The 14,727-nt window shown below is 40.2% G+C and overlaps 1 protein-coding gene across 2 annotated transcripts in view; it reads left to right on the top strand.

Moving 5' to 3' along the window:
• Positions 1 to 14,727, top strand: part of cpne5b (copine Vb) — a 137,626-nt gene that overhangs the window by 104,941 nt on the left and 17,958 nt on the right. For both annotated transcript variants that reach the window (XM_074630415.1, XM_074630423.1), the window contains 5 exons: positions 4,257 to 4,298; positions 4,477 to 4,552; positions 8,144 to 8,197; positions 8,879 to 8,940; positions 13,624 to 13,670. In XM_074630415.1, the coding sequence (XP_074486516.1) occupies positions 4,257 to 4,298; positions 4,477 to 4,552; positions 8,144 to 8,197; positions 8,879 to 8,940; positions 13,624 to 13,670 (281 nt within the window). The remainder of the gene's footprint in view (positions 1 to 4,256; positions 4,299 to 4,476; positions 4,553 to 8,143; positions 8,198 to 8,878; positions 8,941 to 13,623; positions 13,671 to 14,727) is intronic.

A 14,727-nucleotide genomic window follows, 5' to 3' on the forward strand; every position in this document is an offset into this window, starting at 1 on the left:
ATTTTAGATCTGTTGATAACCTTTTAGAATATCTTGCGAACACAGACGAGGATAAAAACCTGTCTACCTTCCAACTGGATGGCGCAGTGATTAGACAGACTGTTCTTCAAATGGCAGGATGCAGCGGAGTCTCTGGTGACAGCGAGCAAAAATACATACATAGACACTCAGCTCTGGAAGACTACATTTTGGCAAAGAAGAGGAGAGTAGAAGGAAGGAAAGCAAAGTAGGGATAAGGGAGGAGGGAGGAGGGAGGAGGAGAAATGAAGGAGAGGAGAATAATTGATCACAGGCAGCAAAGTATACTTGCAGTGTTACAGAAGGAAAAACAGAAATCCAATATGTCAAAGTTCCAGACGAGTAAGTCAAGGAGAAGAGGATGAGGGAGTGTGAAGAGAGAGGAGGGAAACAGAAGGTGCTTCCAAGTTGTTGTATAATGGAAATTTAAATCCCCTCCATCTCTCTACTGTATGTACTGTATACATCCTCCCTGTATACTATGTTTCCTCTGGGTAGGTGGTACATAAGGTATATACTCTTATATGCTGATTAAAAACATCAAAAAGGATCCATTCTTCTTCATTAACATGCCAGCCCAGGTGACTCACGCGTCGTCTATTTCCGTCTCTGGCAAAAGATCACAGTGTCATTGGAGCTGAAGAATTGTTCAGTGTCAAATGCAGTCTCCCTTCTTTCCCCTCAATTATATGCGCCTCCATTACGGAAGATGAGTCATGTTTATTAAAGATGCCTTGGAATAGTAGCGGAGGATATCTGCGGCAGATTAGTTTTGGAGTGTATATTGTTGTGAGAGCTCAAGGGGCCACTCAAGGATCTGAGTCCCTTTGATGCAGCTGTAAGTCTGGATTGGAAATAAAATGATGGTGAATGCTTTGAGCCGGTATGATGACGGCTTCCTGGTACTCTGAGTAACAGCGTGCATTAAAACTTGCACTTAGCACTCGATGGATCGGTCAGGGGAAAGGAAGACTGACTATTTTCTCTGCCTTTCCTTCTCCATTTCCGCTGTATCTATCTTACCTCTACCTATTCCCCTTTCCACATTGGAAGAGAAGCATCATTTCTACCGCCTAGGTGCACATTTTCTCTCCCGCAGCCTTGAAGATAACCTCAAAAGAACAAACTGTCACCACAAAACGACAGGGGCCAGGTGGCAGGGAGGAAGTTGGGCTTATTTCAGGCATCTTTCAATTCCTCCGTGTCGGGAGAGGAGTCTCTGATGTGCCGCTTGCTTCCATATTCTTTGGATCTGGGCTGGTGTCAGAACTCGTGAAAGACGAAGTGGGGAGGAGAGGGTAGACATGGGGGTGAGATCAATGTGACTCAGGAGTGAAAGTGCCAAAAAAAAAGTTTTGTTTTTTTTCTTCTTCTTCTTCTTCTTCTTCACTCTGCAGGGACATTGTTTCTGCTGCATTTGTGTAAAATGTCATCAGTGTCTTTTTTTTCTGAAGTTCTTTTGAACGGTTGGAAGTTAACATGTGCTGCAGTTTGCGAGTTGCAATTTTTGGAGTGAGTGCTTTACACAAGTTGACTTTTTGTCGTGCAACGTGCAGCCAGCTGCTCAGCCTTGTTCTGAAGCTGGCAAGCATCCCAGATTTAGAACAACGTGACAGCCGTTTTAATTGATTTTAGGGATCCCTTAGCACCATTTCAAAACACTTAACTTTTAAATGAAATTATATCAAAGGACTCAAGTATAATATTTAAAAATTCTGTTGTTTGAGATACCTATAATTACTTAAGATCCACTGAATCATTCAGTTGTTAACACACCAAACTGAACTCTTTTAGACAGACGCATAAATAGACATCCTCAGTGGTTCTTCTCCTTGTACCACTCAATAGTGATGATGAGCCTCGTGTTTCTGGCACTGAAAACTCCAAGGCTCAAAGGGTTGACATGAAACAGGAGCACACACCTGTGGCTGCCGTCTCCTGTCCTTGTTAATTACAAAAGCCTTAATGACGCTAATGAAGTTGTTGCTGAGGAGAGTGGTTATTTTTCCCCAGCGTGATGACACTATAGCACCTACATTATTCAGACAAGCACTGTATTCCCTAAATGTTCTGATAAATGTTACATGTTGGCCTCGTGGTTGAGACAAAACCCCAAAAGTAATTTTTTATCTGTTCAAAATGCACATTAAAAGGGAGATTTGCCAAGTATTTAATACTCTTATCAACATGGGAGAGGGCAAATATGCTTGCTTTATACAAATATATGTATATATTTATTGTTTGAAATCAATTAACAACATAAAACAATGACAAATATTGTCCAGAAACCCTCACAGGTACTGCATTTAGCATACAAATATGCTCAAATCATAACATGGCAAACTGAATCCCAACAGTCAACAACAGCTGTCAGTGTGTCAGTGTGCTGACTTGACTATGACTTGCCCCAAACTGCATGTGATTATCATAAAGTGGGAATGTCTGTAAAGGGGAGACTCGTGGGTACCCATAGAACCCATTTTCATTCACATATGTTGAGGTCAGAGGTCAAGGGACCCCTTTGAAAATGACCATGACAGTTTTTCCTCGCCAAAATTTGGCGTAAGTTTGGAGCGTTATTTAACCTCCTTTGCAATAAGCTAGTATGACACGGTTGGTACCACTGGATTCTAGTTTCATATGGTACCAGTATCTTCACTCTAGCTTTAAAACTGAGCCCGCTACAACCTAGAAATCGCAAGTTGCATTTATGCGTTAAAGAAATTAGTGGCGTTAAAACTAATTATTATCGCGTTAACTCTGACAGCCCTACGCAGAATATTTTAAAAGGTATCATTTGACCACTAGTAGTGCTGTGGAGCAATGTTTTTACAAGTGTGTGTTTGTATTCTGCAAGCACGTAGGCGGGCAAATCCTGCCGGAGGTTTCACACTAATCTGCTGCAGTTGGTGGCAGTAATGTGTGCCAACAAAGGCAGTGGAGAAGAAGAAGACTGCTAGCAAGTCAAAACTGATGTAAACCATGTACAAAATAAAACATTTATAAAAATCAGCTTTGCAAATGCTTTATGGAGGAAGGAGATGCACTAAACACATTTGTTAAACCTCAAGGATACACACAATATATAAAAATCTGTCTCATGAACTGCATTGAGGTTATAAAGTGTTGAATGGCACAAAACTTCCTACAGCTGAATGAAGGCAATTCTGAAGTTGACCTATTTGGCCCACCTGACTCCATTAAAGTGATTAATGCCAACAGTCTTGGCAACCTGTCCATCCTTGTTAACTGTAAACTGTGTGTGGAACAGCATCAGATCTGCCCCCTCCATTGACTCTTTTAAGTCCAGGCTCAAAACTTTTACTCTCTATCCTCCTGATGTGGCTGACTCATGCCCATGTGTTGTTTATTTATGCCTATGAGCAGCTGTGAATTGATGCTTCTTCCATTTATGATTTCAGCTACCTGCTGGTCTAGACAGCACTTCGATCAACGTGGGTTGTTTTTAAATGTGCTTTATAATTAAATTTGACTTTTGGCAATGTAGTTTGGTGAGAAACACTGAATGTAAATATAACTTTTGTTTGTTTAAAAGAAACTCCAAAGGGTTCATCTTTTTTAATTGCTGTGCCTCAGAGGTCATTTTGTAGCAGCAGAAAATAGACATTGGCGAGCTACAATGGTTGTAAATTGGTCTGATGCCGAAACTGGAGAACTGCTCTCTCTCTCTCTCTCTCTCCATGCCGAGGACCAAATAACAAGACAGTTTGGCAGCAGTAAACAATCTCTCACCTTGCAGAACGTAAGTTTCTGCCCCGACTAGTCTTGTGTGAACATCGCCAAAGCCTTGCCACGCCGTCATAGCAGTACTGTTATGTTTGAACAACGCTGAACAATATGGAGCCAATGTGGAAGTTTAAGAGATCAGTGCACCCAGCAATGTCTCAGATTACTTTCTCTCCATCTTGTTTGAATTAGTTCATTTTTGGTGAATGGCACAATGATTATTTTATGCATTGAACTGAATGATGTTCAAATACAGTAAGGTGATACAGTACAGTTGTTGCATGGTATCTTGACCTACCAAAAGATCTATTAGTAGCTGTTCTGAAGCTTTTTTCTGAGCACTTTTTCGGGACTTCTCCTCCTAGTTGGCTTAAAAGTTGTAACTCCATGATAACTGGGTGAGCTCCATATGCTAGGGAAGATCATGATATGATTGAAAGCTCCAGAAAAATCTAACCTGATTATTATGTGTGTCTGATTTTTCCCCCCAGAACAATCAAGGTGGAGGTGTACGATTGGGACAGAGATGGCAGGTGAGTGTGATTGTAATCTTCAATTAAACAAATATGAACTCAAACGAGAGCTAAGTTTAAGGTTAAAGTTTTTCAGAAATATTTCAGATAATTTGTCACAAAGTTCCATTTTGTCCCCGACATCTGTCCTGTTATTTGTACCTGACATATTCTTCTCTCTTTTTATTCCTTTTCCCAGCCATGACTTCATTGGGGATTTTACGACCAGCTACCGAGAGCTAGCTCGAGGGCAGAGCCAGTTCAATGTGTACGAGGTGAGTAATGCCAGTGTTTTCATAGTTCAACAACACGTCTGTCGGCTGCTGAGATCTGGAATTCCCTCTACGCGGCACGTCTTGGATCTTATTTCTGACACGAGTGACATTTCTGTCCCTGATATCACTGTTGCATTGTTCCCATTACTCCAGCACATTCCTCCCCATCTTCATATCCTGCGGCAAAACAATACATTTATTCAAGAGTTACAAAAAACATGTAGAAAAAGTTATTCCATACATTTGTATGGTACAGTATTTGGGCATTTTTCTCCACCTCCCACAAGCAGTTATACATCCAATTAAATATTTATTCTGCCCAAGTTATTCATTTGTTATTAGATTTATTTTGCCACTATAATCACCTGGATGCTGACACACACAGAAATGGAGCTCTAAGCAGCAGCAGCATGAAACAGGATTAATAGGAAAACAATCCAGGGATTTAGAATGATAATAGCTATTCCTCAATACTTCTCATGGGATAGCTTAACGTGTCCCATAATAGCACACAACACAGCTCTGTATGCAAATTACAAACCAAACTCATTTAAATGTCCCAGAATCCAAAGGTGATGGGCACGGCCTGAAAATGACATAGACGTGTCCTGTGTTTATCAAAAACACTATTTATTTTGTCTAGAGCAGAATATGTTATGTTTATTTATGGAAATGTTTCTGTTGTAAGATTATGAGTATGAAGGCTACCATTGAACATTAACGCTTGTAAAAAAAACTTTTAAAAAATGGTAAAAATGCTCAAAATGGAAATTTGCAAAGTATTTAAAACTCTTATCAACATGGGAGTGGGCAAATATGCTTGCTTTATGCAAATGTATGCATATATTTATTATTGGAAATCAATTAACAACACAAAACTATGACATATATTGTCCAGAAACCCTCACAGGTACTGCATTTAGCATAAAAAACATGCTCAAATCATAACATGGCAAACTCAAGCCCAACAGGCAACAACAGCTATCAGTGTGTCAGTGTGCTGACTTTACTATGACTTGCCCCAAACCAAATGTGATTATCATATACTGGGCAAGTCTGTAAAGGGGAGACTCGTGGGTACCATAGAACCCATTTTCATTCACAAACTCTTAAGGTCAGAGGTCAAGGGATCCCTTTGAAAATGGCCATGCCAGTTTTTCCTCACTAAAATTTAGTTGAATTTCCTGTTCATTACTCAATTGACATTTGACGAAAATGAGTTTTAATCATGGAACCAAGCCAACCAGCTATGAGTTGAATCGTGACCATAAAACATTTGATTCAGATTAAAAAAAACATTGGAAAACGGAAAAAGGCAACAGTACAAGAAGGTGTACATAATTATTTTAAGAGTGAAGAAACTACTCATCCCATAAACCATTGCGAATGGCCACCTCTGGAAACTCCCCAAAAACCTTTAAACTAACCATTGTCGATATAAAATTAAGACAGAATCAGCAACTGCATGCCTTATTTCTCTCCTCACATGTTTTCAGAAACACATTTCAGTGAAGTATTTTTGTAATAAGAGAAAGTTTCCAAACGAGCAGCCGTGTTGGCCCGGTGTGAAATCTGGGAGCAGACCGTGGAGCAGCACGTACGAGCATGCACCCTCACCAACCATTCGCAGGTGTGGTTAACAGTTCCATGATAACAGCGAGTTCCACCAATCAGAGATGTCGCTGTTACACTTAGGATTGCGGGTAGTGTGATACGTTTCCGTGACATTGTAAATAAAACATGTTTTTTTGATATCATACGGACTTGTGGCTTCTACAGGATCATATACCATCGTTTCACAAGCTCGTGGAAAGTCTACCTTGGATGGTTACGACATAATAGTTAATAATTAAAATCCCGATTCAGAATATATGAATGGGATTTTCACTTCCGGAGCCTCACTGTTGAGCTCCATACCTTCAAGTTTGTGGTTTGGTGGCCTTCAGCCGAAGGACAAATACCTGTCTTTTGGATGTCAGCTCCATTATACGCTACTCTCGATTCCTCTCTACCTCCCAGTGAGACTGAAAGGCCCTTTAGTTTTTGCATCAGCAGATTGTTCAGTGTGTCAGACAAATTGCCATCCCTCCATGTTAAATTAGGGGCTGTCACTTTCATGCCTAGCAGCCATAGAGGTTCGAGGTAATGAGCTGAGACGTCTTTGGTCTTCGGATTGACATTTTCTCTCTCGTTCTGGAGCCGGTAGAATACCGGTACAGTAAATGTAAATCTCGAGGCTTAAGCCTGTCTCACCCATCGATTCTTTGCAGCCTCACATTCGTGTTTGAATTTTCAAATTTGTTGACATGTAGAAGTTACTCAAGATTAAGTGTTTCTATATTCTTACATGAGCTAAAACACATCTGTTACTTCATGCACACACATCCTCTCTCATCATCTTTATTGTCCGCTCTGTCACTTGGACAGACAAACTGCACACATCTATGTGATGGCATTCGCTTCTCCTCATGACGCCCACATACACGCCCTCATTACACTTGTTGTTGTAAAACTACAAGATGTGAATGTGTGTAAAAGAGAGTGAGATGAGTAATGGAAATTCTTATTCAGTGTGTGTAAAAATACATAGTTGCTAGCCAAATCTAGCAAACAAGGAATTACAGGGTGTTTTATAATTAGACGCTAGTAATGCAGTATTTCAGTTGGATGGTTGACTGTTGTTTCAGAGTCTGAATAAAATGAGCCCAGCCTAGGGAAACACGTTTTTATGGCAGATTTCATTAAGATGAAATTTTTTAATTGTTTTGGCACATGCCTGTTAAATTCTTAACAGGCATTAATAATAATAATTAATTAATAATAGGTTAGATTATTTTAAATTAATATTATACTTTACTTACTTTACTCCTACTTAATTATTGTAAGGTGCAGTTCGTTTAGGCGGCTGTGAACGCAGTAATCATACTCTGGTGCGGACCTAAACAACCGGTGCAAGAGATGGTCTCGGACCGTTTCCAAGCCAACAGAAACGAAGGTTGCCTGTGTTGGCATTTGTTGAGATGGACCCAGGTACACGACAGACCTGGACTTCTGCAGAAGTCCGATAATTGCTTGACATCTGGGCTGAAGAGAACATACAGAATATGATAAATAAAGTCCACAAAAATAGAGTCCACGATTTCCTGCACAGAAGTAGCAGCTCTCGAGACAAAAAAGACCAATTCGCTCCTTAGTACACGCCCCTCGGCAATTTTTTTTTGATTTGGACCGCTTTAATTTGTGCACTGTGAAACCAGACGAACCAGACTAAATAGAAAACGAACCAAAAGTATCAATGTCACTCTGATTCGGACTAGCCAAACGCACTATGGCTTGTGAAAGCGCCCTAAAACAATAATTAAAAAGTTGCCTTACTGACCCTGGTTTACACACCTGTATACAGTACGTGTACATATAGTAATTTGTATTTTATGTACAAATATGTATGGATTTATCATGTAATCTTTTATATGAAATAAGTATGCATTATATGATATAGTAATATGTTTGCTTGAAAGCCACAATATTAATTCTAAGCAGTTTCTTTGGCTAATTTTCATTTTAGATCACCTGTACCTCTTGTTTTTTTAGGTGATTAATACAAAGAAGAAAATGAAGAAAAAGAAATATGTCAACTCTGGGACAGTGAGTATGGCTCCAGCAGCAGGACTGGCACTGTGCCTCTTTTTTTCTGCTCCACACCTACCTCTCTTCTGTTAAATGATTCCCCCTTTAATTATATCACACTAGTGTTGGCTCCTTAGAAGAAGATGCCAATCTGTGCTTTCCATGTTGTGAAAAAAGAAGAAGTAGATTTCCTCATTAATTATCGTATCACACACCAATTCATTAGAACATTTGGTAAAAAGCAATGAAATAAGCTTTGTTGATTCAGTTACTTAATCATTATATACTACAGTCGATGGTACTCTAGGTGATTATGCAAGATGTACTTTGTGGCAGTTAAGTATGTAAATGGGACAAAACGAAAGATGACGGCGCTGCAGAACTAGAAGGACATAAGATCTGAGAGATCAGACTAGGCGACACCAACGTCCGATTGAGACACCAATTTTCACAGGACTTAGCCAGCAGTGTGGGCATGTGCACGTAATGCATACAAATGCATCTCATCATCTCTTCAAACTTGTCCTCTGGCAATGTAAATGAATCAGTCATCGGAAACCAGCCGCCTCGCATCTTTTTCTAAAGTGTTTGTGTCAAGTGTTGAACCATGACAAGCTGTGGAGGTTTGTTTTGCATTTAGGAGGAAAAGGTCATTACCACCGGGTTTAATCAAATGTTTCTCCTGCTCTTTAATTCCAGGTGACCCTGCTCTCGTTCTCAGTGGAGTCAGAGTTCACGTTCCTAGATTACATCAAAGGAGGGTGAGTGACTGGCTGCATATTTAAAGAAACCATGTCAGGCTTGTATGACTGTGATTCCTGTTAAAACAAACAAACACGATTTCATTTACAAGTGTAAGCCAACGGAACATCATTTGGGGAGGGAAATTATATGTTTGATTTGATAAGAGGGGCAGAGAGCAGGAACTAGTTAAAAACACAGTTACGTTTTATTAGGGGTGTAAGAAAATATTGAAAATATCGAGTATCGCGATTTTTTTTTTTGAGATACTACACTCTCCTTTCAGCTCTATTTTGTTCTCCACCAACTCCCAAGAAAAATATCCAGTTCTTTAGCTGCTAAATGCTCCCTTACACTGTATGTTCAGGTAGTTGCTAACATTGTGCTAGGCAGGTAGCATACACTGGGTTCATCAGCGGTGAGATTGAACCAAACAAGTATAGTCGCAGGCTGTAAAACCTAAAAAAATTAGCTGAAACTAGGGCTGCACGACATTGGAAAAAAAAATCATATTGCAATATTTTTTTCCTGTGATTTATATGTTGAGATATGAAAGAAATACAGGAATATGTCCCCTAAATTTTGTAGGCAACATTTTTAAGTTAAATGCATCAATCTGGTGCACTTTGAGAGCAAAATGAAGAGACTAGATAAACAATTTTGTGCTCTAGTAAAAAAATGTAATCATAAACACATTGGTTGTATAGATATGAATAATGATGACATGGCAAAAAAGTTTTCAAAATGGGTCGGGTGGGCTGCCAACATCACCGCAGATCCCTCGCACTGACGGCAGTCACGCTAGGGAGCCCCGTCCCTCCCTGCAGGGAGAGAAGGTGCAACGAGCGCTAAGTCCAGAGCCCCGGGAAGTGGCGAGGTCCGGGCGAGGGGCGCTGTAAAGCTTATGGTCTGAGCCACGTGCAACCTTCACTGCAGGACTTACAAAGCCGACCTACTGTAGCCATACATGGCTCACATGGAGGAAATGGGCCAACGGGGAGAGGATCCTCCTACCCCGAGCGACCGTCTCTGACCCGCCGAGTTGAACCCCCGGGTAGATGCGGACACCAATTGTTAAATTCGTTAAATATAGACTGTTCATTAAGAAAATGTGGCGGGTCTGCCTAGACTGTAATTAATGAGAAACACTGGATTAGTCGTGGAAAATGAGAACTGTGGGAGTTTTCCTTTTGTATCAACTAGCAAAAAAGTTGTAGCATGACACGATAGATCGTGCAGCCCCAGCTGAGACACGCTAAAACACTCATATAGTCATTTGAGCAATTGTTAATAGGAAAATTGTGCCTACTGCAGCTTTAAAAGGATAATTCTGATTAACTGTCGATAGCAATGATGACCATAACTACAGTACTAAAATAATAATGAAGTCGTAAAAGGATTAATGGCACATGCAAACTATTATAGAAAGTCGTCTTGATAGTGAATTACTGATAATGACAAGTATAATATATCGGTCTTCATTAAAATTACATTAAAATACATATCTCTATCCCCTTATCTTTCATGTAGTGACACCATTAGCACTTAACTCTGTTAATCTGATTAATAAATTCACACTAGGTGCTGTCTGTAGTATTATTAAAGTGCCAAATATATTGTGAATGAGCTAGCTAAGGCCAAACTGTCTGCACAGCGGGTACCAGCCCTTCGACCTCAGTTTAGTTTTAGAGCTGGTGGTTGACATGTGAATATCAAGTATGTCTCAGGTGAAGTGTGCTTTTCAGGCGGGTTGGGCTTTTGCTTTGATCTCCACTGTCCCATCACAGCGGGGAGGCTGTCATGGGCTTTATGAGCTCCGGCAGAGCTGACAGGTGTGACAGATTCCACTGACAGTCTCTGGCTTTGGCTGATCTATGATACAATAACCTTAAGGTTTAGTGGCCTCACTTCAAAAATATCATCCCCATCAGTCGGCCCCCTAACATTACTCTGGCACTTACTGGATGACACATTAGAGAGATGGTTCTTGCAAATGTGTCTTGCTCTTTACAAAATGGATGGAAAGTGTGTCACTAAACTGTCTTTCAGCACTTTGCGGCAGGAAAACCGGAGAAACAGCACATGTAACAATCTTTTCAGCTGTTAAAGCACTTTTCTGTAATATTTGGAGTTACACCTTTCATCACGATGCAAAGTGAACTCTGGCGGCTTTTATGTCTCATTTGATAACCACTGTTATCATAAGAGACAAGAATAATTTGGCTATTCAAATGACTGTGCAGCACTGGGACAGCTCAGTAGTGAGGGATGAGAGGACATATGATTGGACTATAATGACAGAAGCCATGTCTCTCTTTACTGATTATGGTTCAGTGCACTCATAGCAGGTTAATAAAAAGCAGCCTAATGTAGAAATGTAATGTATTTTAACTCTTAATCAAAGAGTTAACCTACTAGTGTACATAAGACCACAGTGTAAATTTGAAATGTCAATGAAGCTCATTTTACGAGGGTTCAACAGAGTGACAAGAGTCTACAAAAGATGTCGGAGCTTTTTTAAAAAAAATACTGACATTTAGCTCAAAAGCACACACACGCACACACACGCACACACACGCACACACAGTGGATGGGGTATCCACACTAAAAACCTAAATTTTCAACTGAGGAGAAAACGGGGGAACCACAGTAAAAAAAATAAAAATAAAAAATACCATTCCCTGTTGCAGATCTACAGTTTGCCAACCTGCCTTCCCATGCAGAGATAGTAATACTAGGGCGGCACTTTAATCGTTAAAAGATCGCAATCTCGATTCAGGCATGTACCCAGTCTCATTTCTGAAGGCCATATTTGCTTTGGAGAGTTGAATTTTTAGAAATAGTGCTCATAATGTGTCCCTGCTGCAGCATGCATAAATGCACTTCAAGGCCAATAGACTCTTCTTGAACCCACCAAGGTTCAAGAGGAAGAGCGCCAGGCTTTGAAGCAAATTTGACATAGTGGCCAAACGGTGGAATTATTGCCAGTGAGCCCAAAAATACGTTTTCCCATAGACTTACTTTGGGAAACAGATGTCTGTAAATCAGTGGATATATATATATCTTTTTTTTTTTTTGAGTAAAATCAACTTCCCAGAATGAACACTTTTATAGCACATATTAGATCATTAGGTCCTAAAACTTGCACTAATAGCCGAATACAGAGTTATTTCCCTTCCTCCGTTCATGAGAATGAGCCAGCAACTGAAGGCTCATTTAACTCCCAGTTAAAGGAAATGCTACTGCGCCTATATGGGCCCAATGACTGAGGAAGATCGCCGGAAGATCTGAGTTATTTTATAATCGGAAGTCAAGGATTTTTTTGCTTCATGCGCAACTGAGCTACTTTCATAGAACACTGTATCCATTTCTCTTTATACATCCATGGGTCAGGCTGGGTCGCAGTAATGTAGCAGGCAGATGCAAGCCTAGCCTGTCATTTTTCGATCGTGTATCAAGCACTAACGTTACTGTAAATGTATGTTAGCTCTACCAGAGATATTAAATATGATCCGTCTATGTTTGCAGGGACAACCTAATTAAATTAAATAGTTTAAGTAATGCTTTGTTGTTACGTTAAAAAAGTGAGATGGAACCGGAGTTGACAGGTAAACTTCACCGTCACCAATATTTCAGCAAACATATAATTCTGGCTGGGTATGCTGATGGTAACGGCATTCAAGGCATGTATGTTGATGGGGGTTGTTGCGCTTAATGTAAGCTGGATATGCACAATATCAGATTGCTCATTGTGAAGTCAAAAGTAGTGATGACACGTTTGGTGTCAATTGGCCGTTGCAAGATCAATGGGGAGATAGATCCATCGACAGTTTTTTTTATGTGCAGGTATGTTGTTGACTGTGTTGGTATTTTAATGAATGTTTAATATAATATGCTTGCTTTGTTTTTTTGTAGGACACGTTTAGAGACAAGAAATGCAACAGTGCAAATAGCAATAGTTTGTTTTGGTTATAGAAGAAAAGAAACACTTTGCCTGATAACTGATCTCAATTCTTAAAAAAAAATATTGTGATTGTCATTTTATCAAGAATGATGCAGCCCTTTGTAACACATTCATGAATTAATGCAATCAATTTTAGCCTAATGAATGCTAAGGTTAGCAGAGTCAGGCTGTGGCATATTCTCCGTCCCCTCCCCAAACGGAAAGGTTAATGTGAATTTTTAACGCGTTCGTTTTATTAGCATTCTTTCGCCTTCCTCTCCGACGGCTCTCATAGATAATGAGAGGCTGTCGTTCGGGCCCCCAAAGGCCTTGTCTCATTGTCGTAAATTAGCAAGAAGAGGCGAGAGCTTCATCAGCAGGGAAAATTGGATTATGATTTGCTCTTAAGTGCTCCATCAACTGCTTGTTACCCAACTCAGCGTCTCAGAGGAGACTACGCCTTCTCCTGGGAGGTGAGAGTCAGATAAAAGTGTAATCACTTAAATCTTATTTGACGACTGACTGAGCGACTGCGCTCTGTGTCTGATTGTATCTATATCATAATGAGAAGTAATTGCCAAATTTTTGTGTATGATGTTCCTTTGTTTCAGGTATCGTCTTTTCTCCAATCAAATAATGTGTGTGTGACTGGCTGTGAGAGCAAAGGAATGTAATGAGGCCTGGCTTGTTGTTATTGCTGGCTGGTCTCTGTCGTTGATTTTTCTTTTTCCCCATGTCCTCCTCTCCATCCCCCTTCTAGGACGCAGATCAATTTCACTGTGGCCATCGATTTCACAGCATCTAATGGTGAGTGATACTAACGGCAAAGTGTATGTGTGTGGAGGGGGAGGCAAGAATAGATAGTAGTGCTCTTTGACTGTGGCATGTCCGATTTCAGAATCAATCACACAAACAGACGATGCGGGCGCACATACTGTACACACATTGTCACTTTAAGTGATAGCCTTTTCTGGATATATCGTCCTCCTAAATGCTCCGTCAATACACTCTAAATAAAGGGTAGAGCAGGCGATTTAGCAAAAATAAAATAAAACAAATGGGGTGAAAACCCTCAGCGTGACATGAAAGGACCACATTTAAGTCTAATTACACTACTTATGCCATTAATAATGCTTGAACACTTCAGTGTGAATCACAGTTATTTAGAGGAAAATTAGAATTTCCCATTTCCTAATTGATTGTCGCTAAACTCGTCCCCGGAACAGCTATTGTCCAATCATTGCTTAGCAACCGTAACTAGTCACAACAGGTCTGTCACGATTTTAATTGTTCACATGTGGAAAAGGTGTACATGGAGTCTGTAGTAAGCATATGGTGCTTTCAAATTAAACTTGTGAGCTCGTGTTTACAACATGGGAAGTCATGTACACAATATGCTTGGCGTTCAACAGGTTAAGTCATGAGAAACCGCTGCTAAGCAACGGCAATGTTAAAGTTACTGTTGGTGTCTAGAAGCCACAGAGGCTAACAAAGTGGGTAACATAATGCAGGAAATGCAAAGGCATAATGACTGAGGAAAAAGATCTGGCTGTTGGGAATATCAACATTTTCCTCAGACATATTATACAATTACGGAGAATTATAAAACACAACCAAAATTACATTATATTAACTTATTATGCACCAAAAAATTTACTTCCACGGCTTCCGCCATTTCTGACAACATCAACAAACACGTCACAACTTTCCACTTACGAGGTCGTGAATACCACATGAGGGGGGCGTTCATATGGACTCTTCTCGTGAACCCGGTAAACACCACCCCATTTGAAGGTACCAATAATCTGTATATAAGAAGTGGACATAGCCGTCACCCATTGGTTTGTGGACTGTCGTTTTGAAG

Source organism: Sebastes fasciatus, chromosome 1 (assembly GCF_043250625.1).
Source record: "Sebastes fasciatus isolate fSebFas1 chromosome 1, fSebFas1.pri, whole genome shotgun sequence".
In the NCBI taxonomy this organism is placed as follows: domain Eukaryota; kingdom Metazoa; phylum Chordata; class Actinopteri; order Perciformes; family Sebastidae; genus Sebastes; species Sebastes fasciatus.